This window comes from Bufo gargarizans, chromosome 2 (assembly GCF_014858855.1).
Source record: "Bufo gargarizans isolate SCDJY-AF-19 chromosome 2, ASM1485885v1, whole genome shotgun sequence".
Classification (NCBI taxonomy): Eukaryota; Metazoa; Chordata; class Amphibia; order Anura; family Bufonidae; genus Bufo; species Bufo gargarizans.
This window is the reverse complement of record NC_058081.1, coordinates 317,055,879-317,083,685: the sequence shown is the minus strand read 5'-3', so window position 1 is coordinate 317,083,685 and position 27,807 is coordinate 317,055,879. Positions and strand designations below refer to the sequence as shown.

At 42.9% G+C, this 27,807-nt stretch overlaps 1 protein-coding gene across 3 annotated transcripts in view; it reads left to right on the top strand.

Annotated features, from left to right (window-relative positions):
* Positions 1 to 27,807, top strand: part of LOC122928036 (solute carrier family 23 member 2-like) — a 368,046-nt gene that overhangs the window by 33,911 nt on the left and 306,328 nt on the right. For 2 of the 3 annotated variants that reach the window (XM_044280499.1, XM_044280500.1), the window contains exon 2: positions 20,702 to 20,848. In XM_044280499.1, coding sequence (XP_044136434.1) covers positions 20,702 to 20,848 — 147 coding nt within the window. Of the gene's footprint in view, positions 1 to 20,701; positions 20,849 to 27,807 lie in introns of those variants that run through there. The other variant, XM_044280501.1, reaches the window with a different exon arrangement.

Sequence of the window (27,807 nt, the reverse complement as noted above, 5' to 3'; positions counted from 1 at the left end):
TGCCGAGCATAGCGATGCTCGAGCTGAACTGCTGTTTGGCCACGCATGCTCGCTCAACACTACTAGGCAATCTAAAAATGCACTGGATGTACCAGGCTGAAACTGGATGATAAGTCTAGCTTAACTTTACACTGTCAAGTATGACATTATGCCATTTAATAGTTGGGTTGGCCTACTTTAATTCAGGATCATGCACTAAAGTTTTGATGTATTTTTTAAGACCAATATTCATTCCAGTAAGCCATTTTGCTTTTCTTCTAAACTGCCTCACTTCTTGAATTATCTGAAGGAAGAGTCTAAAAGAATTAACGTAATAAAATAGTCACAAATTATACCACAATTCGGGTACATTTTGATTTGTAAATCCAAAGTAATGTAAAAGTTCTCTGAGTTCTTGACTAAAATAAGTATTTAATTTTTTATTGCAATTTTTACATTAGAGGATTTTACAATAAATAAAAAAAAACATGAGACTACATATTATGCCTAAAATCCAGATTACAGTTAAACTGGGTATTTTATTGGAATTTTGTACGCAAATATATGCAGTAGGTTTAAAAAGCAGTAGATGGCAGCACTTGACCATAATCATTTGGTACAGTTAGATAATGAAACAAATAATTTTAATTATTTAGGGTAATATATACAGTGTATATAAAAAGTCTACACACCCCTGTTAAAATGTCAGGTTCCTGTGATGTAAAAAAATGAGACAAAGATAAATCATTTCAGTACTTTTTCCACCTTTAATGTGACCTATAAACTGTACAACTCAATTGAAAACAATGTGATTATATAGAGATACGAGGGGCACTCTCTACATATGGGATCACACACAGAATGAATATGCCCAATAGGGGAAATGTACATTTAATAATTAATATTCACTAAAAATACAATCCCAAAATAAAATAAATCAACCTGTTGCAGAATTTATCAGCTAATAAAATACATCAATTATTCATAAAATAATAATAAAATCTGCCACTGTGAAGAAAAAAGAAAAAAGAAAAAGAGGAAAATGTCCGTTGTATATATCTTCTCCTTTTGATTGGATATGACTAATTCTTTAAGTTGGATATAGCAATGTAGTTCCCAGATATGCTGTCCAGTATTATAGTTGGTACCAACTTTAATTTTTTAGTGTGGTAGCGCAGTCATGCAGTTTAAATAAGATGGCCCAACCTTTATATGCAGTCCATGCAGCTTTAAATAAAACAGTCCAACCTTAATGGGGTATGCCGCTCTATTTCACTGCGTTGGATATATCAGCCTAGCGGCTGTATGATATGCTGTATTGTCCGGACCTAAAGGAAAATGTCTCTTACTGGACTCTCGATATGCCGCTCACCCGCCTCCCAATAGACAGTGTCTCTTACCGGCCTCCCGATTCACGGCGTCCTCCGCTGCCTGCGCCTCACTATACACGCGGCGTCCAACGTGGTGATACAAGCGTTCAATAGATTAAGCTCACTTGCTGGGACCATACGCGTTTCAGGGACAACCACTTCTTCAGTGGATATCAGGAGTGAGCTTTGATTCAGATTTTTTATAGGCGGATACCTATCAATCAATCATGCTGGTGGTTGATATCCAAAGTCTGGACTGGAATCCTATTGATAATCTTTCCTCTTTCTCTCTCTTCCCTTAAAATACTTTATATATTATTAATACTCAAGGTGGTGGCTCACTTCAGGCAGAGTTCTGGATAAGGTGCTACTAGCCCAATAGAGGGACACCCACCCTCTAAAAGTGAATTATCAAAAATATAACCAAAGTTCGGGCGAGCACACAACACTTGTACCACAATGTTTGATAGTACATAAAATTTAATTAAATCACAATCAATTACACGTGTCCAATATAAAAACCACAATTTGCATGCTTTAAAATACAGATAAAATATAATAAGATCAATGGTTGAATGTCCACATAAACTGAATTTTTGAATGGGATGAGTCCCTGTATCCACACACTGTTTGTACGTGTCTGCACCTTTAAGGATTACTGTGCAGTGGCTAAACTTTTGTGTCCAATAATATATATAACCATGGAGGTTGATGTTCCAACTCCTAGTTCCTGCACACTATTCAGGTGCTTGTATTAACTGCAGGTTCCAATCTGTGCAGTGTAGTTTAACCCAGCTACACTCCTGTTCATATGATGTTCACTCCTCAATGGCGTTTAGCAGAGTATGTATGGTAGGGTTATTTATGTTTGATCTTTATCTCCTGCCCCTTACATAAGGTTTTACAGGTTAGGGGTTCTTACCTCCTGTTGGTTTCTGTCTCGTAAGCCTCTATGAGGACGTGCACGTTGAAGGCGATGAAGGGTGAAGGCACTACGATCAAGTCCGATATAATTTGGATGAAAAATCGTGCATTTCTCGATATACCTGACAGTGCATTTTATACATATTTCTCTCTCATTTGTCTTAATTAAAGTATATTTTACACTTTTATATTTTTATGGATTATGTATTTAATATTTTAATAAAGTAGAGTATATGGAGGTCTAATGACCAAGAGTATTGTTGAATGAATGTATCCGCAGAATAGATTACATTATCCTATATTGGTGATTTAGTAAACTAGGAATAACTCATATAGGCAATCTGCGATAAGAATTTGGTTCATACAAGATATATAGAATGCAACAAAGAATATATACTGTGAAAAACGCATGTATACAAAAAATCGCAGAAAAAAACGCATGGGTAAAACGCATGCGATTTTTATTTTGAAGTCAATCCAGTGTTCCAGGGTTTGGTGCTTAACAAGGATATAAAAGGCGGAGGCAGACAGGTGATGCTGTACCACTGACAAAGGGAAGGAGAGTTCCCGAAACGCGTCTGGGCTGCACACCTGTGAGAGAAGCACCTCCGCACCTTTATGCATGGCCATGCGATTAATATCCAAGTAGAGGAACATTTGGACAAACAGGACACAGAGCAAATTGCTGTACATCTACGGCTTCTCACTGACTGGTTACAGATCATGCTCCAAATCCCGCGAGACTTCGGGTAAGAGGACTATCGGAAGTAGGAGCGAGACGCCGGCAGTGCCCTGCGCCGCTTGCCTTCACCCTTCATCGCCTTCAACGTGCACGTCCTCATAGAGGCTTACGAGACAGAAACCAACAGGAGGTAAGAACCCCTAACCTGTAAAACCTTATGTAAGGGGCAGGAGATAAAGATCAAACATAAATAACCCTACCATACATACTCTGCTAAACGCCATTGAGGAGTGAACATCATATGAACAGGAGTGTAGCTGGGTTAAACTAAACTGCACAGATTGGAACCTGCAGTTAATACAAGCACATGAATAGTGTGCAGGAACTAGGAGTTGGAACATCAACCTCCATGGTTATATATATATTATTGGACACAAAAGTTCAGCCACTGCACAGTAATCCTTAAAAGTGCAGACACGTACATACAGTGTGTGGATACATGGACTCATCCCATTCAAAAATTCAGTTTATGTGGACATTCAACCATTGATCTTATTATACAAGGAGTGAGAGAAAAGAACGCAACCGGCACTGCTACATGCACCCATGCAGTCACTGGAGCACATAAAACACTTGGATCCCGAACCTTCACGGTGGTGCTCTGTCGGTGATATAGTAGTTATGATGATAGCAGAAGAAAAAAGCACCGCGGCACTCACCACTGGTCACAAAGTTGCTGTTTGCAGTTTTATTTTTCAAATACATATTGTGGACGAAAACAGGACACAGGTGAATGGACAGGCTACGCTGTTTCGCGCTGTGTTGTGCTTTGTCAAGTCTTGACAAAGCGCAACACAGCGCGAAACAGCTGTAGCCTGTCCATTCACCTGTGTCCTGTCTGCGTCCACGATGTGTATTTGAAAAATAAAACTGCAAACAGAAACTTTGTGACCAGTGGTGAGTGCCGCGGTGCTTTTTTCTTCTGCTATCATTGATCTTATTATATTTTATCTGTATTTTAACCGCCTCCGGACCGCCTAACGCAGATGTGCGGTCCGGAGGCGGCAGCCCTGCGCACGACGACGCATATACGGGTCATCTCGCGAGGGCCGGGATTTCCTGTGAACGCGCGCACACAGGCGCGCGCGCTCACAGGAAAAGAAGGTAAGCGAGTGGATCTCCAGCCTGCCAGTGGCGATCGGTCGCTGGCAGGCTGGAGATCTGAATTTTTTAACCCCTAACAGGTATATTAGACGCTGTTTTGATAACAGCGTCTAATATACCTGCTACCTGGTCCTCTGGTGGTCCCTTTTGTTAGGATCGACCACCAGAGGACACAGGCAGCTCAGTACAGTCGCACCAAACACCACACTACACTACACCCCCCCGTCACTTATTAACCCCTTATAAACCCCTGATCACCCATGATCACCCCATATAAACTCCCTGATCACCCCCCTGTCATTGATCACCCCCCTGTCATTGATCACCCCCCTGTCAGGCTCCGTTCAGACGTCCGTATGATTTTTACGGATCCACGGATACATGGATCGGATCCGCAAAACACATGCGGATGTCTGAATGGAGCCTTACAGGGGGGTGATCACCCATATACACTCCTTGATCACCCCCTGTCATTGATCACCCCCCTGTAAGGCTCCATTCAGACGTCCGCATGTGTTTTGCGGATCCGATCCATGTATCCATGGATCCGTAAAAATCATACGGACGTCTGAATGGAGCCTTACAGGGGGGAGATCAATGACAGGGGGGTGATCACCCATATACACTCCCTGATCAACCCCTGTCATTGATCACCCCCCTGTAAGGCTCCATTCAGACGTCCGTATGATTTTTACGGATCCATGGATACATGGATCGGATCCGCAAAACACATGCGGACGTCTGAATGGAGCCTTACAGGGGGGTGATCAATGACAGGCGGGTGATCACCCATATACACTCCCTGATCACCCCCTGTCATTGATCACCCCCCTGTCATTGATCACCCCCCGGTAAGGCTCCATTCAGACGTCCGCATGTGTTTTGCGGATCCGAACCATGTATCCATGGATCCGTAAAAATCATACGGACGTCTGAATGGAGCCTTACAGGGGGGGTGATCAATGACAGGGGGGTGATCACCCTGATCACCCCCTGTCATTGATCACCCCCCTGTAAGGCTCCATTCAGACGTCCGCATGTGTTTTGCGGATCCGATCCATGTATCAGTGGATCCGTAAAAATCATACGGACGTCTGAATGGAGCCTTACCAGGGGGGTGATCAATGACAGGGGGTGATCAGGGAGTCTATATGGGTGATCACCCCCCCTGTTATTGATCACCCCCCTGTCATTGATCACCCCCCCCCCCCTGTAAGGCTCCATTCAGACATTTTTTTGGCCCAAGTTAGCGGAAATATATATATTTTTTTGTTTGTTTTTTCTTACAAAGTCTCATATTCCACTAACTTGTGTCAAAAAATAAAATCTCACATGAACTCGCCATACCCCTCACGGAATCCAAATGCGTAAACATTTTTAGACATTTATATTCCAGACTTCTTCTCACACTTTCGGGCCCCTAAAAAGCCAGGGCAGTATAAATACCCCACATGTGAACCCATTTCAGAAAGAAGACACCCCAAGGTATTTGCTGAAGGGCATATTGAGTCCATGAAAGATTGAAATTTTTGTCCTAAGTTAGCGGAAAGTGAGACTTTGTGAGAAAAAAACAAAAAAAAAATCAATTTCCGCTAACTTATGCAAAAAAATAAATTTTTTTATATGAACTCGCCATGCCCCTCATTGAATACCTTGGGGTGTCTTCTTTCCAAAGGGGGTCACATGTGGGGTATTTATACTGCCCTGGCTTTTTAGGGGCCCGAAAGTGTGAGAAGAAGTCTGGGATCCAAATGTCTAAAAATGCCCTCCTAAAAGGAATTTGGGCACCTTTGCGCATCTAGGCTGCAAAAAAGTGTCACACATCTGGTATCGCCGTACTCAGGAGAAGTTGGGCAATGTGTTTTGGGGTGTCATTTTACATATACCCATGCTGGGTGAGAAAAATATCTTGGTCAAATGCCAACTTTGTATAAAAAAATTGGAAAAGTTGTCTTTTGCCAAGATATTTCTCTCACCCAGCATGGGTATATGTAAAATGACACCCCCAAAAAACACATTCCCCAACTTCTCCTGAGTACGGCAATACCAGATGTGTGACACTTTTTTGCAGCCAAGGTGGGCAAAGGGGCACATATTCCAAAGTGCACCTTTCGGATTTTGCAGGCCATTTTTTACACATTTTGATTGCAAAGTACTTCTCACACATTTGGGCCCCTAAATTGCCAGGGCAGTATAACTACCCCACAAGTGACCCCATTTTGGAAAGAAGACACCCAAGGTATTCCGTGAGGGGCCTGGCGAGTTCCTAGAATTTTTTATTTTTTGTCGCAAGTTAGTGGAATATGAGACTTTGTAAGAAAAAAAATAAAATAAAAAAAAAATCTTCATTTTCCGCTAACTTGTGACAAAAAATAAAAAGTTCTATGAACTCACTATGCCCATCAGCGAATACCTTAGGGTGTCTACTTTCTGAAATGGGGTCATTTGTGGGGTTTTTCAACTGTCTGGGCATTGTAGAACCTCAGGAAACATGACATGTGCTCAGAAAGTCAGAGCTGCTTCAAAAAGCGGAAATTCACATTTTTGTACCATAGTTTGTAAACGCTATAACTTTTACCCAAACCATATTTTTTTTTTGCCCAAACATTTTTTTTTTATCAAAGACATGTAGAACAATAAATTTAGCGAAAAATTTATATATGGATGTCGTTTTTTTTGCAAAATTTTACAGCTGAAAGTGAAAAATGTCATTTTTTTTGCAAAAAAATCGTTACATTTCGATTAATAACAAAAAAAGTAAAAATGTCAGCAGCAATGAAATACCACCAAATGAAAGCTCTATTAGTGAGAAGAAAAGGAGGTAAAATTCATTTGGGTGGTAAGTTGCATGACCGAGCGATAAACGGTGAAAGTAGTGTAGTGCCGAAGTGTAAAAAGTGCTCTGGTCATGAAGGGGGTTTTAGCTAGCGGGGCTGAAGTGGTTAAAGCATGCAAATTGTGGTTTTTATATTGGACACGTGCAATTGATTGTGATTTAATTAAATTTTATGTACTATCAAACATTGTGGTACAAGTGTTGTGTGCTCGCCCGAACTTTGGTTATATTTTTGATAATTCACTTTATATATTATCATAACATACTAAAATACTTAATAAATAGTTAAAATTGATATTATAATCCTAAAATATACATGTTATTCATACCCAAGCCATTAGTGGCAACTCATTATAAAAAATTCCTTATATTATAGCAACATAAATAGCAATCTATTTTGGGTGGGTGGGTTTTTCTTCTTGGAAAAAATATAATTTAATCTATTTTATTCACGCAGTATATATCCCACATTAGAGCACGGACTTAGTTTGCCTCGACATGGGAGGGTACTTGAATGTCGAGTGGGATGGCCTCCGGCATAGAGATGGTAATGATGGTAATGATGGTAAAGATGGTAAAAGGCGGAGGGAGACATGTAGGGAGAGGAGATCGGAGTGTCAATAGCATGACCAGACTCCGATGTTCCGTCCTAAACAGGCGCCTCCCTCCCCTCACAGGAAGCCAAATAGCTCCAACTCTGCATTCAAACCCCCTGGTATCATAGTCTCAAACTCAAAGATGCGTCTTGACTCCTGTCTGGACATGTGTGCAACATGATTCCCCCCCCCCCTCCATGGTCTCTTTACTTTCGTGTACCAATTTAAAATGTTTTGAGAGTGAATGTGCCTCATAGCCCTTTTTGATATTGGCTATATGTTCTAATACTCTCTTTCTGAGAGTTCTCTTCGTCCTTCCTATATATTGCTTGTTACACCCGCATTTTAGCAGGTATATCAAATCCATTGTGTCACAGGTTAGGCAATCCCTAATGCTTAAAGTAAATGAGTTGGTGGTGGACTGTACCTTTTCCATCTTTTTTGGGAACTTAGTAATTTTGCAGTTAGCACACCTCCTGCATCTAAAAAATCCTTTTGGGGATAGCCAGTTCCCTCCTACCTTCATTGTGGGATTCTTAACTGTCGGGGCCACTTTCCCCGCTAGATTTGTTGCTTTAGTGTATACAATGTTTGGAGTGTCACGGAGATAAGTCCCTATAATTTTATCCTTTAGTAGATGGTTCCAATGCCTTTTGAAATTTTTTTCTACTGTGCGATATTGGGAGTTGAACGGTAGAATGGGTTTGGGGGTATCTTCATCTATGGGAGCCTTCTTTTTCAAGAAAAATTCTTTCCTCTCCATCTTCCTCACTTTTTCGAGGGACAAATCAATAACTTTCAGTGGATATTCCCTTTCTACCAGTCGATTTTTTAAAAGCTCAGCTTCCTGTTCAAATTTTTGTTCTACTGTACAATTTCGCTTTAATCTTCTGAACTGGCTTGTAGGTACGTTAATAAGCCACCGTGGTAGGTGGCAGCTTGAAAATCGAATGAAGCTATTTTTGGAGACTGGTTTAAAGTGGGTAATGCAGGTTAATTTATTCCCATCAACTTTATTATCCAGATCTAGGAATTCCACTTCCTTGGGGCTTACAATAGGGACGAATTGCAAATTCCAATTGTTCTCATTGATTTGTTTTAGAAAGCAGTCTAGCTCCTCTCTTGTGTCCTGCCAGATAAATAAAATATCATCGATGAGTCAACGCCATAGCACCAGACCTGTCCCCAGCCTGGGTTGGATGGCTTCCAGTTCCCACTGTGCCAAAAACAAAGTTGCATAGCTGGGGGCGAATCAGGTGCCCAAAGCGGTACCCGTTCGCTGAAGATAAAATTCTCGTTCAAAAGAAAAGTAGTAATGCGAAAGAATATAATGGACTCCCTTCAATAGATACGAGAATTGATCTCCGTGTATATTGCCATTCTTAGACAGTTGTTTACCCAGGGTATCAATTCCCGCACTATGGTCAATCACTGTATACAGTGATCCCACGTCCAGTGTCCCCAAGATCCATCCATCTTCCCACTCCATTTCCTCAAGTATCTTTACCACATTGGTAGTGTCATGAATAGACAACGGGATCATTTTAACATATGGTTGCAGTCATTTGTCTATGTACTGTGACATATGGCATGAAATGGAATTAATTCCAGACACTATTGGTCGCCTTCCTCAGTGGACCACTGAGGAAGGGGTGTAGACGCCCCGAAACACGTCTTGTGAAAAGGAAAAGCGCCCACTAAACCCACTGGACCTCCACTAAATATTGCATGGCCATGCGAAAATAACTCAAGTCAAATAATCGGTACAGCCTGAAGTAACACACGCCGCTGATAAGGTATAACTCCTGACTGTGTAATACCCCGATACTCTGATGTTGCCAGTCCGAGGTGTGCGACGTAGGACGCCGAGTGCTGCCTTGCACCGCTCGCCCCCCGTGCAACAAGAGCGCAAGACATCTCAGCAGAACGCCACAACAGGAGACAGGTAGGAACCTGATAATACCTCACCTATCATTTCAACATCGAGTGACAAAAAGTCACAAAGTGACATATATGCGGCCACAAGACTATTACAACGTGACTCATATTATTGGCCTTGTCGGCAACTACAACAGCTGAAAAGCAAATACAGTGGTGTACTCTGGATAGACTTTTTGCATTGACTATCATCTGCTACCATCTACCCATGATAAGTCACTTCCACAAGTTACCTGCCGTATAAACATATAGAGCGCTGCTTTCTTATATTGACGGTCTGAGATATTCACTCAAGGGTTATCTATAACAAGGGTTATCTACTTTAATAAGAAAGGTGCCCAAAGTGACATTTCGAATGATATTAAATAACCCCTGCTACTTATTGTGGGAACAGAGTGTGCCTGTAATGACCGACGTCACGCACAGGGAGGAAAACAGGGAAAGCCCTGCCCAAGGGAGAGGGAAAGGTGGTGACCCCTAACTCACCTTGCGGCTGGCACCTCACTGCCCTGACGTCCCTAGACGGGTTCCTCACCCGTGCGGCGATCACGTGCCTAAACCCTGGCTTTCCCTGAAATGAGCCCTAGATAGTGAACGGGCCGGTGGGATCGCTAGTCCGCACCACTGCACTAAGAGGGGAACACCAGGGAGAGGACAGACAAATACAGACAAACACATACACCCAAGTGGGCGACCACAGCAGTCCACAAAGGTCCAACAGGGATCTGGAGGGTAGCGTTCTGAATCAACAATCAGAGAACGCAGCAACACAGCTCCAGTGGGTCAGAATAGATGTCCAGGCAGGAAGCTCTATCTCTGGCAACCAGAGAAGTGTGAGAGAGGAATATAAGGAGGTTTGGGAGTGCTGAACAAGGAACAGCTAAGGAGAAGGAGCTACGGATCCCTGAGTGAGCCAAAAGGGTTTGCAAAGCAAACCCAGAAAGCTACCATAAGGAAAACAGCCCTATCTTAAATAGAGCGTGCAGCCAACCGCTGCGACTTTTTGACCTCGGGTATAACGGAGTCAGGCGTGGTTCTCGATACCCTCGTGACAGTACCCCCCTCTCTACGAGGGGCCTCCGGACACTCAGGACCAGGTCTCTCAGGATGAGAGGCATGAAAAGCCCTAACTAACCTGTCGGCGTTTCCCTCAGACGCAGGAACCCACATTCTTTCCTCGGGACCGTAACCTCTCCAATGCACCAGATATTGAAGAGAGCGGCAGACCCGACGAGAATTAACAATTTTAGATATCTGAAATTCGAGATTACCATCCACGACAACAGGAGGGGGTGGCAGCGGTGATGGTTCCAGAGGTGGAACATATTTTTTGAGTAACGACTTATGAAAAACATTATGAATTTTAAAAAGTCTGAGGTAACTCCAGGCGAAAAGCCACGGGGTTGAAGATGGCTACAATTTTGTAAGGGCCAATAAACCTAGGACCCAGTTTCCAAGAGGGAACCTTCAATTTAATATTCCTAGTAGACAACCACAAATAGTCATTCACTCCTAGGTCCGGACCTGGCGACCGTCTCTTATCAGCCATGCATTTGTATTTACCTCCCATATTTTTCAAGTTAGCTTGCACCTTCTGCCATACCAATGAAAGAGATGACGAAAAACGTTCCTCTTCGGGAACCCCAGAAGACCCCCCCCCCTCTTTGAAAGTACAGAATTGGGGATGAAAACCATATGCACCAAGAAATGGTGACTTGCCAGTGGATTCCTGATGACGATTATTTATGGCTAACTCAGCTAACGGTAAATATGATGACCACAACTCTTGGTTTTCAGACACAAAACATCTTAGATATGTCTCAAGGTTTTGGTTGGTACGCTCAGTCTGTCCATTCGACTGAGGATGGAAGGCTGAGGAAAAGGACAAGTGTACCCCCAAACAGGAACAAAAAGCTTTCCAAAATTTAGAAATAAACTGGGTACCCCGATCCGAAACAACATCAGAGGGGACCCAATGAAGCTTCACGATTTCACTGATGAATACCTGAGCAAGAGTCTTAGCATTAGGTAGTGCGGGTAACGCAATGAAGTGTACCATTTTGCTAAACCTGTCCACTACTACCAAAATAACTGTTTTACCCGCAGACAAAGGTAAGTCAGTGATAAAATCCATTGACAGATGTGTCCACGGTCTATTGGGAATGACGAGTGGTAATAGAGACCCTGCAGGACGTGTATGTGAAACTTTTGCGCGCGCACAGGTAGAACAAGAAGACACAAAATCCAATACATCCTGACGCAACCTTGGCCACCAAAAACGACGAGACAATAGCTCCAAGGTTGCTTTACTACCCGGGTGCCCAGCAAGTGCGGAATTATGATGCTCCTTTAATAATTCGAAACGTAGGTTCAACGGTACAAACAATTTCTCTGAGGGGCAAGAGACCGGGGCGTCCCCCTGGGCCTCTAACACCTTCCCCTCCAAAACAGAGTGTACCACAGAGACAACCACTCCTCTTTGTAGAATGGGCATCAGATCACTCACATTACCCCCTCCAGGGAAACAACGAGATAGTGCATCAGCCTTGGTGTTCTTTGTCCCAGGACGATAGGTACTCACAAAGTTAAACCTGGTAAAAAATAGCGACCACCTAGCCTGTCTAGGGGTGAGACGCTTTGCTGATTCGAGGTACAGGAGATTTTTGTGGTCCGTAATCACAGTGACGGGGTGGACTGCCCCCTCTAAGAAGTGGCGCCACTCCTCAAACGCAAGTTTAATAGCTAATAGTTCCCTATTGCCAATATCGTAGTTCTTTTCTGCTGCAGATAGTTTTTTAGAAAAGAAAGCACAAGGATGCCATTTGCCAGGAGACGGACCCTGAGACAGCACCGCCCCCACTCCCACCTCTGACGCATCGACTTCAACAATAAAAGGCTGAGAGACATCAGGTTGGACTAGTACAGGTGCTGAGGTAAACCTCTCTTTTAGAGAGGAAAAAGCAACTTTAGCGGCGTCAGACCATTTAGAAAAATCAGTCCCCTTCCTAGTCATGTCAGTAAGCGGTTTTACAATAAGTGAATAATTTTTAATGAATTTCCTATAGAAATTTGCGAAGCCCAAGAACCGTTGTAGTGCTTTGAGGTTCTCAGGAAGATCCCAATCTAAAATTGCCTGGACCTTCCTAGGATCCCTACGGAAACCTGAAGCAGATAAAAAATAACCCAGGAATTGTATCTCCTGAACGGCAAAGACACATTTTTCAATCTTAGCATATAATTCATTCGTCCGTAGGACCTGCAGTACTTGTCTGACATGCACCTCATGTGTTTTCAGATCAGACGAATAAATTAAAATATCATCTAGGTATATTACCACAAACCTGCCGATTAGATGACTAAAAATGTCATTAACGAAATGTTGAAAGACGGCAGGAGCATTGGTCAGACCGAAAGGCATAACTAGATTTTTATAATGCCCCTCAGGGGTGTTAAACGCTGTCTTCCACTCATCCCCCTCCTTAATACGAATCAGATTGTAGGCCCCCCTAAGATCAAGTTTGGAGAACCACCTAGCACCCGCAATCTGATTAAACAGGTCAGGAATGAGAGGAAGAGGGTAGGGGTCTCGGATGGTTATCCGATTTAATTCGCAAAAATCTAAGCAAGGACGCAGGCCCCCATCTTTCTTTTTAACAAAGAAAAACCCTGCAGCCACGGGTGAAGAAGAGGGTCTGATGTGTCCCTTAGCCAAGCTCTCGGAGATATAATCTTTCATGGCTTGTCTCTCTGGACCCGAAAGATTATATCAGGCTAGTTTCACACTAGCGTTCGTCGGTCCGCTCGTGAGCTCCGTTTGAAGGAGCTCACGAGCGGACCCGAACGCCTCCGTCCAGCCCTGATGCAGTCTGAATGGAGCGGATCCGCTCAGACTGCATCAGTCTGGCGGCGTTCAGCCTCCGCTCCGCTCGCCTCCGCACGGACAGGCGGACAGCTGAACGCTGCTTGCAGCGTTCAGCTGTCCGCCTGGCCGTGCGGAGGCGAGCGGATCCGTTCAGACTTACAATGTAAGTCAATGGGAACGGATCCGCTTGAAGAGGTCACCATATGGCTCAATCTTCAAGCGGATCCGTCCCCCATTGACTTTACATTGAAAGTCTGAACGGATCCGCTCAGGCATCTTGCGCACTTAGAAAATTTTCTAAGTTATTAATGCAGACGGATCCGTACTGAACGGAGCCTCCGTCTGCATTAATATGATCGGATCCGTTCAGAACGGATCCGATCAAGCGCAAGTGTGAAAGTAGCCTAACCTGGTCTTGGGTAATTTTGCGCAGGGAATAAGGTTAACCGGGTAATCATAAGGACGATGAGGTGGTAATTTCTAACAACCCTTTTCAGAAAAAACATCCTCAAAATCCGAAATAAATGTAGGTAGGGTAGTTATGGAGGCGACTAAGCAATTGCTATTTAAGCAATTTTCTCTGCACTGCTCACTCCACTCCAATATCTCCCTGGCCTGCCAATCCACTACTGGATTGTGCGCTACCAACCAGGGAAGACCCAGCACTACCGGAGTGGGAAGCCCCTCCAGAACATAACATGAAAGCATCTCATTATGGTGGTCCCCTACCCGAAGGTGTAAATTATGAACAATGTGGGTGAGGTTTCTCTGAGACAGGGGAGCAGAATCAATAGCGAATATGGGAATGGGTCTCTGTAACGTACAGAGAGACAAACCCAAAGTGCGGGCAAAATGGGCATCTATCAAATTTACCCCTGCTCCACTGTCTAGAAAGAAAGAAATAGTCTCCGTCTTATCACCAAAAATAATAACCGCTGGCAACACAAATTGCGATGTACGTATGGAGGAGACGTATACCCCCCGGCTGACATCCTCCACACAGCCTGGGGTTAGTAGTTTTTCCGACGGTCTTTTGTTTCTGAGGAAAGAAGGACAGACATTAATGAAATGACCCCTCTCCCCACAAAAAAAAAAAAACCCACGCCTACGGCGTGCCTCAGGAGGACGGACCTGACGAGTAGTTCCTCCTAGCTGCATAGGCTCGTCTAAGTCCGTACAGACTAACTGCTGCTTGGGAGGGGTTACCAATTTCTCCGGTTCTTTCAACCTGTCCCTAAGGCGTCTCTCTATATGGATAGAAAGGGACATAACCGCATCAAGGGAAAAGGGGGTCTCATATAATGCAAGCGCATCCTTAACCCTTTCGGATAACCCAGAGCAGAACTGACTCCTGAGAGCCGGGTCGTTCCATTGGGTATCCATAGCCCACCTACGGAATTCAGAGCAATACTCCTCTACCGGCCGCTCTCCTTGTAAGAGTCTCCGTAATCTTGATTCAGCCAGTGCTACTCGGTCAGGGTCGTCATATATGAGACCCAAGGCCCCGAAAAACTCATCCACTGACCGAAGAGCCTGGGAATCAGTAGGTAAAGAGAACGCCCAGGACTGCGGGTCCCCCTGCAGCAGGGAAATAACAACCCCCACCGCTGATCTTTATTACCAGAGGAGTAAGGGCGCAGTTTAAAATATAACTTACAGGCCTCACGGAATGTCAAAAACTTGTCCCTTCCCCCAGAAAATCTGTCAGGGAGAGGGAACTTGGGTTCCGCAACAACCTGGTTACCAGTAGCAACCGCTGGGCTTGCGGTCAGTTGTAATTGCTGCTGTTGCTGGAGGACCAACGCCTTCAATCCTACCACCTCCAAAGACAGGCCATGAAATTGTTTGGACAGAGCAGCAATTTTTTCTTTTTTTTTTTACCTACACAAAATAATGGCCAGAGATAATGTAATGACCGACGTCACGCACAGGGAGGAAAACAGGGAAGGCCCTGCCCAAGGGAGAGGGAAAGGTGGTGACCCCTAACTCACCTTGCGGCTGGCACCTCACTGCGCTGACGTCCCTAGACGGGTTCCTCACCTGTGCGGCGATCACGTGCCTAAACCCTGGCTTTCCCTGAAATGAGCCCTAGATAGTGAACGGGCCGGTGGGATCGCTAGTCCGCACCACTGCACTAAGAGGGAAACACCAGGGAGAGGACAGACAAATACAGACAAACACATACACCCAGGTGGGCGACCAGAGCAGTCCACAAAGGTCCAACAGGGATCCGGAGGGTAGCGTTCTGAATCAACAATCAGAGAACGCAGCAACACAGCTCCAGTGGGTCAGAATAGATGTCCAGGCAGGAAGCTCTATCTCTGGCAACCAGAGAAGTGTGAGAGAGGAATATAAGGAGGTTTGGGAGTGCTGGACAAGGAACAGCTAAGGAGAAGGAGCTACGGATCCCTGAGTGAGCCAAAAGGGTTTGCAAAGCAAACCCAGAAAGCTACCATAAGGAAAACAACCCTATCTTAAATAGAGCGTGCAGCCAACCGCTGCGACTTCCTGACCCCGGGTATAACGGAGTCAGGCGTGGTTCTCGATACCCTCGTGACAGTGCCACACCACTCCCCTATCATTGAATCTTCTTTAGTTTTTGGTACTAACTGCATTTTAATTGCACTATTCTTATAATTTTGTGTGATACATGCATTTTATGTAGAAGATTTTATTGTATGTGTAACCCTCCCATTAAACATATCCATTATGGTCCAAATGTTGTGAGTGCTCAATCACCCTCCTTTTTTTCTACTTTTTGGGTATGAGTCTATTAGCATGGCACATTTTGACTTGGCAAGATTTGCCCACTCTTCTTGGCAAAAACACTCCAAATCTGTCAGATTGCGAGGGCATCTCCTGTGCACAGCCCTCTTCAGATCACCCCACAGCTTTGGGTCATTGTCATGCTGAAAGATGAAGTTCCTCTTCATGTTCAGCTTTCTAGCAGAAGCCTGAAGGTTTTGTGCCAATATTGACTGGTATTTGGAACTGTTCATAATTCCCTCTAGCTTAACTAAGGCCCCAGTTCCAGCTGAAGAAAAACAGCCCCAAAACATGATACTGCCACCACCATGCTTCACTGTGGGTATGGTGTTCTCTTGGAGATGTGCAGTGTTGTTTTTGAGCCAAACATATCTTTTGGAATTATGGCCAAAAAGTTCAACCTTGGTTTCATCAGACCATAACACCTTTTCCTACATGCTTTTGGGAGACTTCAGATGTGTTTTTGAAAAATGTAGCCTGGCTTAGATGTTTTTCTTCGTAAGAAAAGGCTTTTGTCTTGCCACTCTACCCCCATAGCCCAGACATATGAAGAATACGGGAGATTGTTGGCACATGTCACAGCCAGTACTTGCCAGATATTCCTGCAGCTCCTTTAATGTTGCCATAGGCCTCTTGGTAGCCTCCCAGAACAGTTTTGTTCTCGTCTTTTCATCAATTTCGGAGGGACGTCCAGTTCTTGGTAATGTCACTGTTGTGTCATATTTTCTCCACTTGATGATGACTGTCTTCCATGGTATATCTAATGCCTTGGAAATTCTTTTGTACCCTTTTCCTGACTGATACCTTTTAACAATGAGATCCCTCTGATGCTTTGGAAGCTCTCTGTGGACCATGGCTTTTGCTGTAGGATGCGACTAAGAAAAATTCACTAAAGACCAACTAAAGCAGCTGAACTTTATTTGGGGTTAATCAGATGCACTTTAAATGATGAATGTGATTGCTTAATTCTGAACACAGCTACATCCCCAGTTATAAGAAGGTGTGCACACTTATGCAACCACATTATTATTATTTTTTTGTTTTCTTACCTCCACCTAAAAGATAACAGTTTGTTTTTCAATTGAGTGGTACAGTTTATAGGTCACATTAAAGGTGGAAAAAGTTCTGAAATTATTTATCTTTGTCTCATTTTTTTACAGCACAGAAACCTTACATTTTAACAGGGGTGTGTATACTTTTTATATCCTCTGTGTGTGTGTGTGTGTGTGTGTGTGTGTGTGTAAATATATATGTAAAAAAGGCCAAGGCAGCACTCAAATATCCGTGAAAAAAGGAGCCTTTGTCAAGCCATAATACATAGTGCAAAGTCAAGTGCTTATATAGCATACATGATTAACAAAGAGATTACATGATTATACATCAATATCTACAAAAACAGTGTTAAAAACTATGTATATCAAAATGTACATAATTATATCTCACTAAAAGCAGACAATGAGTCATAAAGTGCTATAGCAATTAACTGGTAAAATCAGTTTATATATTACCCATGGAATTTTATGGAGATGGGTTTGAGTTGGAGGTAGCTACTAGAGAAAGACACACAGAGACACTGCTGCAGCTGCCGTCTCAACCTAGTGCTGGAAACACAGCTACACGGTTCAGAACTGCAGTATAATGTTATCAGTGCTGCTGTTTCTGAGTTTTTATAAGTCCTGGTTCCTATCTATGTAGGATGTTGGACTCGCTGATGGAACCAGTGGACCATTCGTTTCTGTTAGGCCCATTTCAGATCTGCGTTAAAACAGATCTGGCAGGCTGTTCCATGCACTGCTAAGATAGCATCTGTTTCCATTCACTATAATGGGAACTGGCAGAGATTTGGCTGCTACCTGGCAAATACGCCAAGAGAATGAAAACTGTGCAGTGGTATTTGTTCAGCCTCTCCTCGTCATATTTGTCGGGTTGCGGATGGATCACCGCCTGCCCCCCCTTATAGTGAATGGGGCTGGACAGTATCTTGGAAGCACACGGTAGCGCCTGGTATTCATGGATCTGTCAGGCCTCTCCCGGGCAGAACAGCCTGCTAGATCTGCTTAACGAAAAATGTGAATCCACATTTTAGTTATTGTTCTGCTCTTAAGAAAACTATGAAAGCATGGATGCATTGGAACAGAACTATGGAAATAACAGAAGCACGTATGTATTGGAACACAACAATGGAACTAGTGAAAGTGTGGATGTTGAGATGAGTTCATAAGGCAAGATTAATTTGACTTGAAATTGAATTTGTTGAGAGAGCGAGAGAACCTAGTACACACATGTGTGTTTCTCAACAATATAAATGAGTTGTCTAAGGATTACTCTTTCTCATTAGAGAGCCCATAGTACACCGAGAACATGTCCGCTGTATTGTTGGCCAGGCAAGGCTCCTAATACACTCCGTACGTGTGTGCAGTACTGCAGGCCAGGCAAAAAGCTCTTTATCAGAGAAAAGGAGATGACATCAACATTTCTAGTTGAAAGATCTTAGGAGGAACCTCTGGGTGGGTACTATTTCTATTATCGAGACCATTTGGTGTATGTGACGACTGTTGTAGGCTAGACAACGCTCCTCTGTATTTCTATGTAAAATGTATGCAATTTTTAATATCTAACATCTTCCGTCATCAGATAGATTTAGGAAAGCAAATTAGGATCTTTCCCAGAAACCCAGAGGTGCTTCGTCTGGCATGCAATACTGCACACACATACTCTGCGTACCAGGTGCATCGCATATATTGTTGAGAAACACACATTTGTCTACTAATCTCTCTCTCTTTCTGAGAAGTTCTGACAAAATCTCAAAGCGGTATAACCAGTTCGCTCATCCTTATGTGGATGTATTGAAACAGAACAATGGAAATAGTGAAAGCACGGATGTATTGGAACAGAACAATGGAAATATTGAAAGAACGTCTGTATTTAATTAGAACAATGAAAATATTTAGTACAGATGTGAAAAATAATAAGTAAGAGATAGTGATACGAGCTGTGTATAGGAAACATCATTGAAGCCAGTTGCCACCCACTAGTTCAGGGAAAACCAACCATTAGACATGGAGATTGCAGAAGGAAAAACAGCTGAAAATAGTGTAAATTTCATAAAATAGTCACACATACTTTCTCGTCATGAGGGCACATGACAGCTTACGTGGAAAATTTGGACAGATCCGTCATGAACACCATTGAAAGTCAATCCGGTATGAGAACGCAACCAAACAGAATGGAATACATTCTGGAACATTCCGTTCGGTTCAGTTACGTTTTGTCCCCATTGACAATGAATGGGGACAAAACTGAAGCGTTTTTCTCCGGGATTGAGATCCTCTGCCAGATCTCAATACTGGAAAATGTAAACTCAAGTGGGAAAGTAGCCTTATGCATACTGTGGAGGGTTGTATAGCAGACACTCTTAGGGGCTGGGGGTGTTATACTCTAAACGAGGCATATTTTTCTGTAATATGTACAAAATAAAATTATGGACTTTTTCTATATCACGTAAGGATTAACTTTATCAAAATCCAAGGCTTTTATTAAGCTGCCTTTTCTGATAAAGGGGTGGTCCGGGTTCAGAGACAGACATTTCATGCTCTGATACTCTCCTTTGCCCTGCGCAGAATCGCACAGAGCAAGGGCTTTTTCTGGAGATCCGGTGACCTACCAGCAGAAGCCTGGTGACTTCACTGGCGCTAATGGGCAGGTTTTAGCACTGCCCTATCCTGTGAAATGACTAGGGCAGTGCTAAAGCCCACCCATGAGAGCCAGTGATGTTACTAGTAACACTGCTAGGTGGAAGCTTCCACCTAGTAGTGTTAAAAACATGAACATCAGCTCTGAACCTGGACAACCCCTTTAAAAATAAGAAGCTTTATTTATCACCTCTTCCGATCCCTGCTGTTGCCCTTCTGATGCTGCTCTAGTTCCAAGCATTCTGCACCTCTTCCCATGGTTCAACATGCCAGAAATGCTAGAAAAGTCTTGCTAAGCCAGTCACTGGCCATATTGTTGACTCCCTCAGCCACTGGTTGGCTGAGCTGGCCTTTTTTTGGCATGACAAGCCAGGACTGGATTAAATAGTAACAGCATCAACGGGGTAATCAGTGGAAGTGAATAATACCTCTTCGCTGTTTTTAAAATATTTTTACCATTATTTTTGTTTTAAAAAATCTTCTCAAATCACCACCTTTGAGGATTGGCAATCTCTGTTCTACATGTATTTGCCTGCTCCTCCAGATTAGGTTACTATTGAATTGCTATTAAATAGCTTGTTCACTTTGACACCTTTCCTTGTTATAAGAGTTAACTGGGATGTGCTGCTCCTGAAATCTCTACTGATCAGCTCTAGTCAGTGGCAGCTCTTTTTGAGGCTGTTCATGTCATATACAAAATGTGCTGGATCCTCTTTTGAAGCTGCTCTCCACTATGGCTTATTGGTGGAATTTTGAAATGCCCTAATAGGGTATAAAATAGGTTTTCTAAATCACACAACCCCTTAAGGTTTGTATCCATTTCCTTTGATAATGTAATATAGAGCGTTATGTCATGTTCTGTCTTATGAAATAATGTTCTTATTTTCAACAGAAATTATTTGACAATGATGTTGAAAGAAGAAATCTGAATATCTCTGATCCAGTTTATATGGGAGATTATAAGAGCACAACCACAGAATTAATTTATGCAATTGATGATAGACCACCCTGGTATTTGTGTATACTACTGGCATTTCAGGTTGGTATATACATAAAAAAAAATGCATATATATATTTGTGGGGGTCAGCCCAATAGTGATAGGCACAGCAGTCAGAGACAGTGACACCAGGGTACAGTGCATACAGGGATTTGCCTGTTTTCGTTATTTTCATACATAAAAGTATAGAGCCTTTAGATTTAGGCAAAACACTAAAATAAATTCCTGTTCAGCTAAGCACTAACACAAGATCACCCTTTCTATACAGGCGGCCTACTACCAACCACACGACACAACACAGAGTAAACTTACAGTGTCCTTTTTTTTTTTTTTTTTTTTTAAATTTTAGCAGACTCCAGCAGCATAGTGCAGACCTTTATAGCCCAGAAATGAGCTGAACTCCATCACCTGGCTGAGAGCTCTATATGAAACCTGTTCTGGACAGGAAGGGAATGATGAGCCCCGCTACCAACCTGCTCATGATTCCATAAAAATCCAGGCCCGACAACACCATTAACCAAAGTCCTCAGCAAACAATGCTTTGCTAAGGCAACCCATCTTTCCTGGATTTCTGATATCTCATCCAGCTTTCTTAGTTGATATATCCACTTCCTGTAGCCTAGTAAATTGTATATAAAAGAAATCAGAAAATGTTTATTTTACAGTAGAAATTGATTTATGAAGTTATTATGCGAAGTCTCGCCATATTTCACAAAGTAATAACTTCGTCTCATAGGAGCCAATACATTCTAATACTGTATAGGGCACTCGCTCCGTATAATATTCAAGCAAAGTATTATGCAAATAGACTTTGGATGTTTCATCCGAAGTTGATTCGCTCATCCTAATTATATATGCACCTGTGTAACAGAACTATGGTCACCAGGGCTGGCATGCTGGCATCTGGTGTAAATACATTGAGAAACATGTGTGGTCATTTATCAAACTGGTGTAAAGTAGAACTGGCTTAGTTGCTCATAGAAACCAATCAGATTCCACCTTTCATTTTTGACAGCTCCTTTGGAAAATGAAAGGTGGAATATGATTGGTTGCTATGAGCAACTAAGCCAGTTCTACTTTACACCAGGTTGATAAATGACCCCAATGATGTTCATAATCAGCACCTTACTTAAGAAGCACTTACTCCATTTGTTCTGACAAGTCTAATAAAGTTGGTGAAACAGAGGGAAACTTTTTTGAATTACATTCTTTTTATTCGCAGTATCTTCCACTCAATACAAAATAAGTAAATTAGTCATAAATCTAGAGAGTTCTACTTTACATTACACATTTAATTGGGAGTGTTTTATGCACAGCGTATTAGCTATCCGTCACTTTGAAAATGCTGGGCATCAGCCTGAAAGAGTACCCAGAAAGGCTATTGAGAGAAAAGGTCCAACACTATTAAAATGTTAGGACCGGCAATCAGAAATGAATTGGCTTAAAAAGTCAGCTGGAAATTAAAAACAAGTTGTGATAACTAACTAAAGGCTGGGTGGGCATCAGAAGAATTTTAAAAATCTAGAGCTGCTTTAAAGGTGCAACCACTCAGGGCGGCAGGCCACATGCAGCCAAGCCAGACCCAACCATGGTAGGCAGTGACCACAAGATTTTACTGATGGCATGCACATTAAGTTGTGACATACACTGCTCGTATGAGAATTTTAATTAGGCTAATTCCACATTATTGTAATATACAATAGGTGCAAATCCCATCCCGACTATGGCCCTGATCACCCAAGTATCATAGGTCCTCAATGGTGTTAGGATAATCAGACCCTTGGCTAGGCCTCATTCACACGTCAGTGTTTTGGTCAGTGCTTTCCATCAGTGATTGTGAGCAAAAACCAGGATTGGAGCCTCCACAGACATAAGGTATAAGGGAAAGATCTGCACATGTTCTGTGTTTAGAGCCGCTCCTGGTTTGGGCTCAAAATCACTGATGGAAATCATGACCAAAACACTGACTGTGTGATTGGTTTGTAGCTGTAAGGCTACTTTCCCATCTGTGTTTTTAATTCAGGTTTTGAGATCCGGCAAAACCGTACTACTAGATCTGGATCTGTACTAACTAGTGATGATCGAGCATGCTCGGCCGAACACTAGTTCGGCTCGAGCATCTCGATGCTTGGCACATGGCGTTATTCGTCTGAATACTGCATGTGTTGAAACTTAATGCTCGAGTCTCCGCTGACGCATGTACAGCTCATTCAGGGACAGCTGTGCTGAAGGTTGATAGGAAGACCACGGCACTCGAGAGAGAATGTTGCATAAATATCTTGTTTATTTTCTTATATTTTGTTTTATATATTTTTATATATATATATATATATATATATATATATATTTATTCATCCGGAAAAATAAATTCATAGTAGTATACTGGCCAACATTTCGGTCTTATCCAAGACCTTGTTCAGGTGATAGTATTACATAAGTCGGTCAAACAATAATGTAGATATACAAATAGGCAATAAGGCAAGTATAATGTCATGGCTGGTTCAGCGACCTCTGATGGGGGAGGGCTCATGGTGGTGGTAGAGATCTGTATCCACTGAAAACAAGAAAAGTTTAGATGAGTGTGGAATAGTTTTAGATCTAGGGGCTGAGTGAGTGTTTCGCAATGTGCCTGTATACCCTCATTGGAATATAGATTTGATATTGCCCCTTTGGGATATAGATATACACTCACCTAAAGAATTATTAGGAACACCTGTTCTATTTCTCATTAATGCGATGATCTAGTCAACCAATCACATGGCAGTTGCTTCAATGCATGTAGGGTTGTGGTCCTGGTCAAGACAATCTCCTGAACTCCAAACTGAATGTCAGAATGGAAAAGAAAGGTGGACTACAACAGCAGAAGACCCCACCGGGTACCACTCATCTCCACTACAAATAGGAAAAAGAGGCTACAATTTGCACGAGCTCAAATTGGACTGTTGAAGACTGGAAAAATGTTGCCTGGTCTGATGAGTCTCGATTTCTGTTGAGACATTCAAATGGTAGAGTCCGAATTTGGCGTGAACAGAATGAGAACATGTATCCATCATGCCTTGTTACCACTGTGCAGGCTGGTGGTGGTGGTGTAATGGTGTGGGGGATGTTTTCTGGGCACACTTTAGGCCCCTTAGTGCCAAATGGCCATCATTTAAATGCCACGGGCTACCTGAGCATTGTTTGTGACCATGTCCATCCCTTCATGACCACCATGTACCCATCCTCTGATGGCTACTTCCAGCAGGATAATGCACCATGTCACAAAGCTCGAATCATTTCAAATTGGTTTCTTGAACATGACAATGAGTTCACTGTACATAAAGGGCCCCCACAGTCACCAGATCTCAACCCAATAGAGCATCTTTGGGATGTGGTGGAACGGGAGCTTCGTGCCCTGGATGTGCATCCCTCAAATCTCCATCAACTGCAAGATGCTATCCTATCAATATGGGCCAACATTTCTAAAGAATGCTATAAGCACCTTGTTGAATCAATGCTACGTAGAATTAAGGCCGTTCTGAAGGCAAAAGGGGGTCCAACACCGTATTAGTATGGTGTTAATAATAATTCTTTAGGTGAGTGTATATCCATATAACAGTATAATAATACAGCAATGTGTGCAGCCGGCTTGAGAGACAAGTGAGGTATATTTAGCCTCAGGTGTTAGGCTGGTCTCTGGCATCTCATATGTACGGAATCAGGTTTTCAAAAGCAGGCATTGGTGGTCAGTGGGTGCTTACCTGAGTATTGAGAGTAGTAGTAGAGGCATCGGATGGCGTGGGGACGTCATGTATCTGCCTCGTTTTTAAGAGGGACGTGGTGATGCGCGAAAGGCTGGGAGGGCGCATGCGCAGTAGGGACAAGATGTTCAGTAAGGGAAAGGGCAGATGTGTCCAGTATTGCGCTAGTAGGTGCGAGAGCTGGGCGGGCGCATGCGCTGTATAGTTGTGTTGACTTGGAGGATATTTAGTCCGCGCTCCAATATAATGAGTCTAAAGCATGCGCAGATACATGTATGGGATCCGGTGGAGGTTATCAGACGGAGGGGGTGCTGGATGGTATAGCCTAGGTGGAGATGTTTACAGCCTTACTCAAAATGGAGATGGGGATCATTGGTTGAGCTAGATGTCATATTAAGGTGTCTGGAGTTTTGGTGACAGGAATAAAAGTAATAATATAATAGTAGCAGACATATAATAGTACAATAATACAGTAATATTATAGTGTAAGCAAGTATGGATCAAGGTAATGCATGAGTAAAATTATTAGATGTATGTGTGGTACATTTCAAGGTATCATAATACATGTGAAGATGGACATGGCATGAAAACAATTCAATAAAGCATGAGCTCTGAATTTGGATAGACAAAAGTCAAAGTCTCTATTTAGACCACGTGGTATTGAGTTCAAATATCCTGAACGCCTCGCATTGTTTTAGATGTGCCGTTCTGTTGCCTTCGCGTCTGGCTGGTGTTATCTGTTCCAGGACCTGAAATTTCAGTTGGTTGATTTGGTGTTTGGTGGTGATGAAGTGATGTGGTACCGGTAGTTCCTTTTTTTGGCAATGTACAGTACAGACCAAAAGTTTGGACACACCTTCTCATTCAAAGAGTTTTCTTTATTTTCATGACAATGAAAATTGTAGATTCACACTGAAGGTATCAAAACTATGAATTAACACATGTGGAATTATATACATAACAAAAAGGTGTGAAACAATATGTCATATTCTAGGTTCTTCAAAGTAGCCACCTTTTGCTTTGATTACTGCTTTGCACACTCTTGGCATTCTCTTGATGAGCTTCAAGAGGTAGTCACCTGAAATGATCTTCCAACAGTCTTGAAGGAGTTCCCAGAGATGCTTAACACTTGTTGGCTCTTTTGCCTTTACTCTGCGGTCCAGCTCACCCCAAACCATCTTGATTGGGTTCAGGTCCGGTGACTGTGGAGGCCAGGTCACCTGGCGCAGCACCCCATCACTCTCCTTCATGGTCAAATAGCCCTTACGCAGCCTGGAGGTGTGTTTGGGGTCATTGTCCTGTTGAAAAATAAATGATGGTCCAACTAAACTCAAACCGGATGGAATAGCATGCTGCTGCAAGATGCTGTGGTAGCCATGCTGGTTCAGTATGCCTTCAATTTTGAATAAATCCCCAACAGTGTCACCAGCAAAGCACCCCCACACCATCACACTTCCTCCTCCTTGCTTCACGGTGGGAACCAGGCATGTAGAGTCCATCCGTTCACCTTTTCTGCGTCGCACAAAGACACGGTGGTTGGAACCAAAGGTCTCAAATTTGGACTCATCAGACCAAAGCACAGATTTCTACTGGTCTAATGTCCATTCCTTGTGTTATTTAGCCCAAACAAGTCTCTTCTGCTTGTTGCCTGTCCTTGGCAGTGGTTTCCTATCAGATATTCTACCATGAAGGCCTGATTTACACAGTCTCCTCTTAACAGTTGTTCTAGAGTTATGTCTGCTGCTAGAACTCTGTGTGGCATTGACCTGGTCTCTGATCTGAGCTGCTGTTAACCTGCGATTTCTGAGGCTGGTGACTCATATGAATGTGAGCCAGTTTCTTTGTAGAGCTTGATGGTTTTTGTGGCTGCACTTGGGGACACTTTCAAAGTTTTCCCATTTTTTCGGACTGACTGACCTTCATTTCTTAAAGTAATGATGGCCACTTGTTTTTCTTTACTTAGCTGCTTTTTTCTTCCCATAATACAAATTCTAACAGTCTATTCAGTAGAACTATCAGCTGTGTATCCACCTGACTTCTCCACAACCCAACTGATGGTCCCAACCCCATTTATAAGGCAAGAAATCCCACTTATTAAACCTGACAGGGCACACATGTGAAGTGAAAACCATTTCAGATGACTACCTCTTGAAGCTCATCAAGAGAATGCCAAGAGTGTGCAAGGCAGTAATCAAAGCAAAAGGTGGCTACTTTGAAGAACCTAGAATATGACATATTTTCAGTTGTTTCACACTTTTTTGTTATGTATACAATTCCACATGTGTTAATTCATAGTTTTGATGCCTTCAGTGTGAATCTACAATTTTCATAGACATGAAAATAAAGAAAACTCTTTGAATGAGAACATGTGTCCAAACTTTTGGTCTGTACTGTATGTCCGACTTGTGCTTAGAGATACGGTCTCGTACACATTGGGTGGTTTCACCTACGTATGTGAGCCCACATGGACAACGTATCAGGTAAACCACATAGGAGGATGCACATGTGTAAAAGGCTTTTGGGTAATAGATTTTCCCTGAGTGTGGGTGGATAAAACGATTGCCCCTAATGACATAGCTGCATTGTGCGCAATTAAGGCATGGGTAGGTGCCTGTTTTCTGTGGTGCCAAAGTGGATTGTTTTATGGTAGGTTTGAGGGGGCTGATGTCTGCCCTAACTAGTCTGTCCTTAAGATTTTGTGGTCTCTTGTAGCACATGCGGATGGGGTTCTGGATATTTGGATATGACTGTTTAATAATAGGCCAATGTTTCTGTATTACTGATTGGATTTTAGGTATCATAGGGTGGTAGGTTACGATCAGAGGGAGACGTGGGGGGGCAGCGTACTGGATGGTATAGATGATGTCTGTGGAGAGAAGGATAGTTCGTTTTGAAGAAGAGGGGTGGGATATCCCCTATCTTGGAACTTTTGTGACATCTCTTGTCATTGATTTCGGAGAGTGGGGTCCGTTACTATTCTGGCTACCCTTTAGAACTGGGAGCAGGGTAAAGATTGTTTGGTGGTATGTGAAAAGCAACTTGAATAGTGAAGTAGAGTATTTCGGTCTGTAGGTTTGCAGTAGAGGTCGGTGGTTAGTGTGCCAGTTATAGTTTTCATAACTACGGTGTCTAGGAAACTGATCTATTGTGGATCGATGTGTGATGTGAATTGTAGCTCGGGGTCTATATCTCTAATGTGTAGTAAAAAGTCTGAGAATGACTTCTGGTCTCCTTTCCAAATGCAGAACACATCATCTATG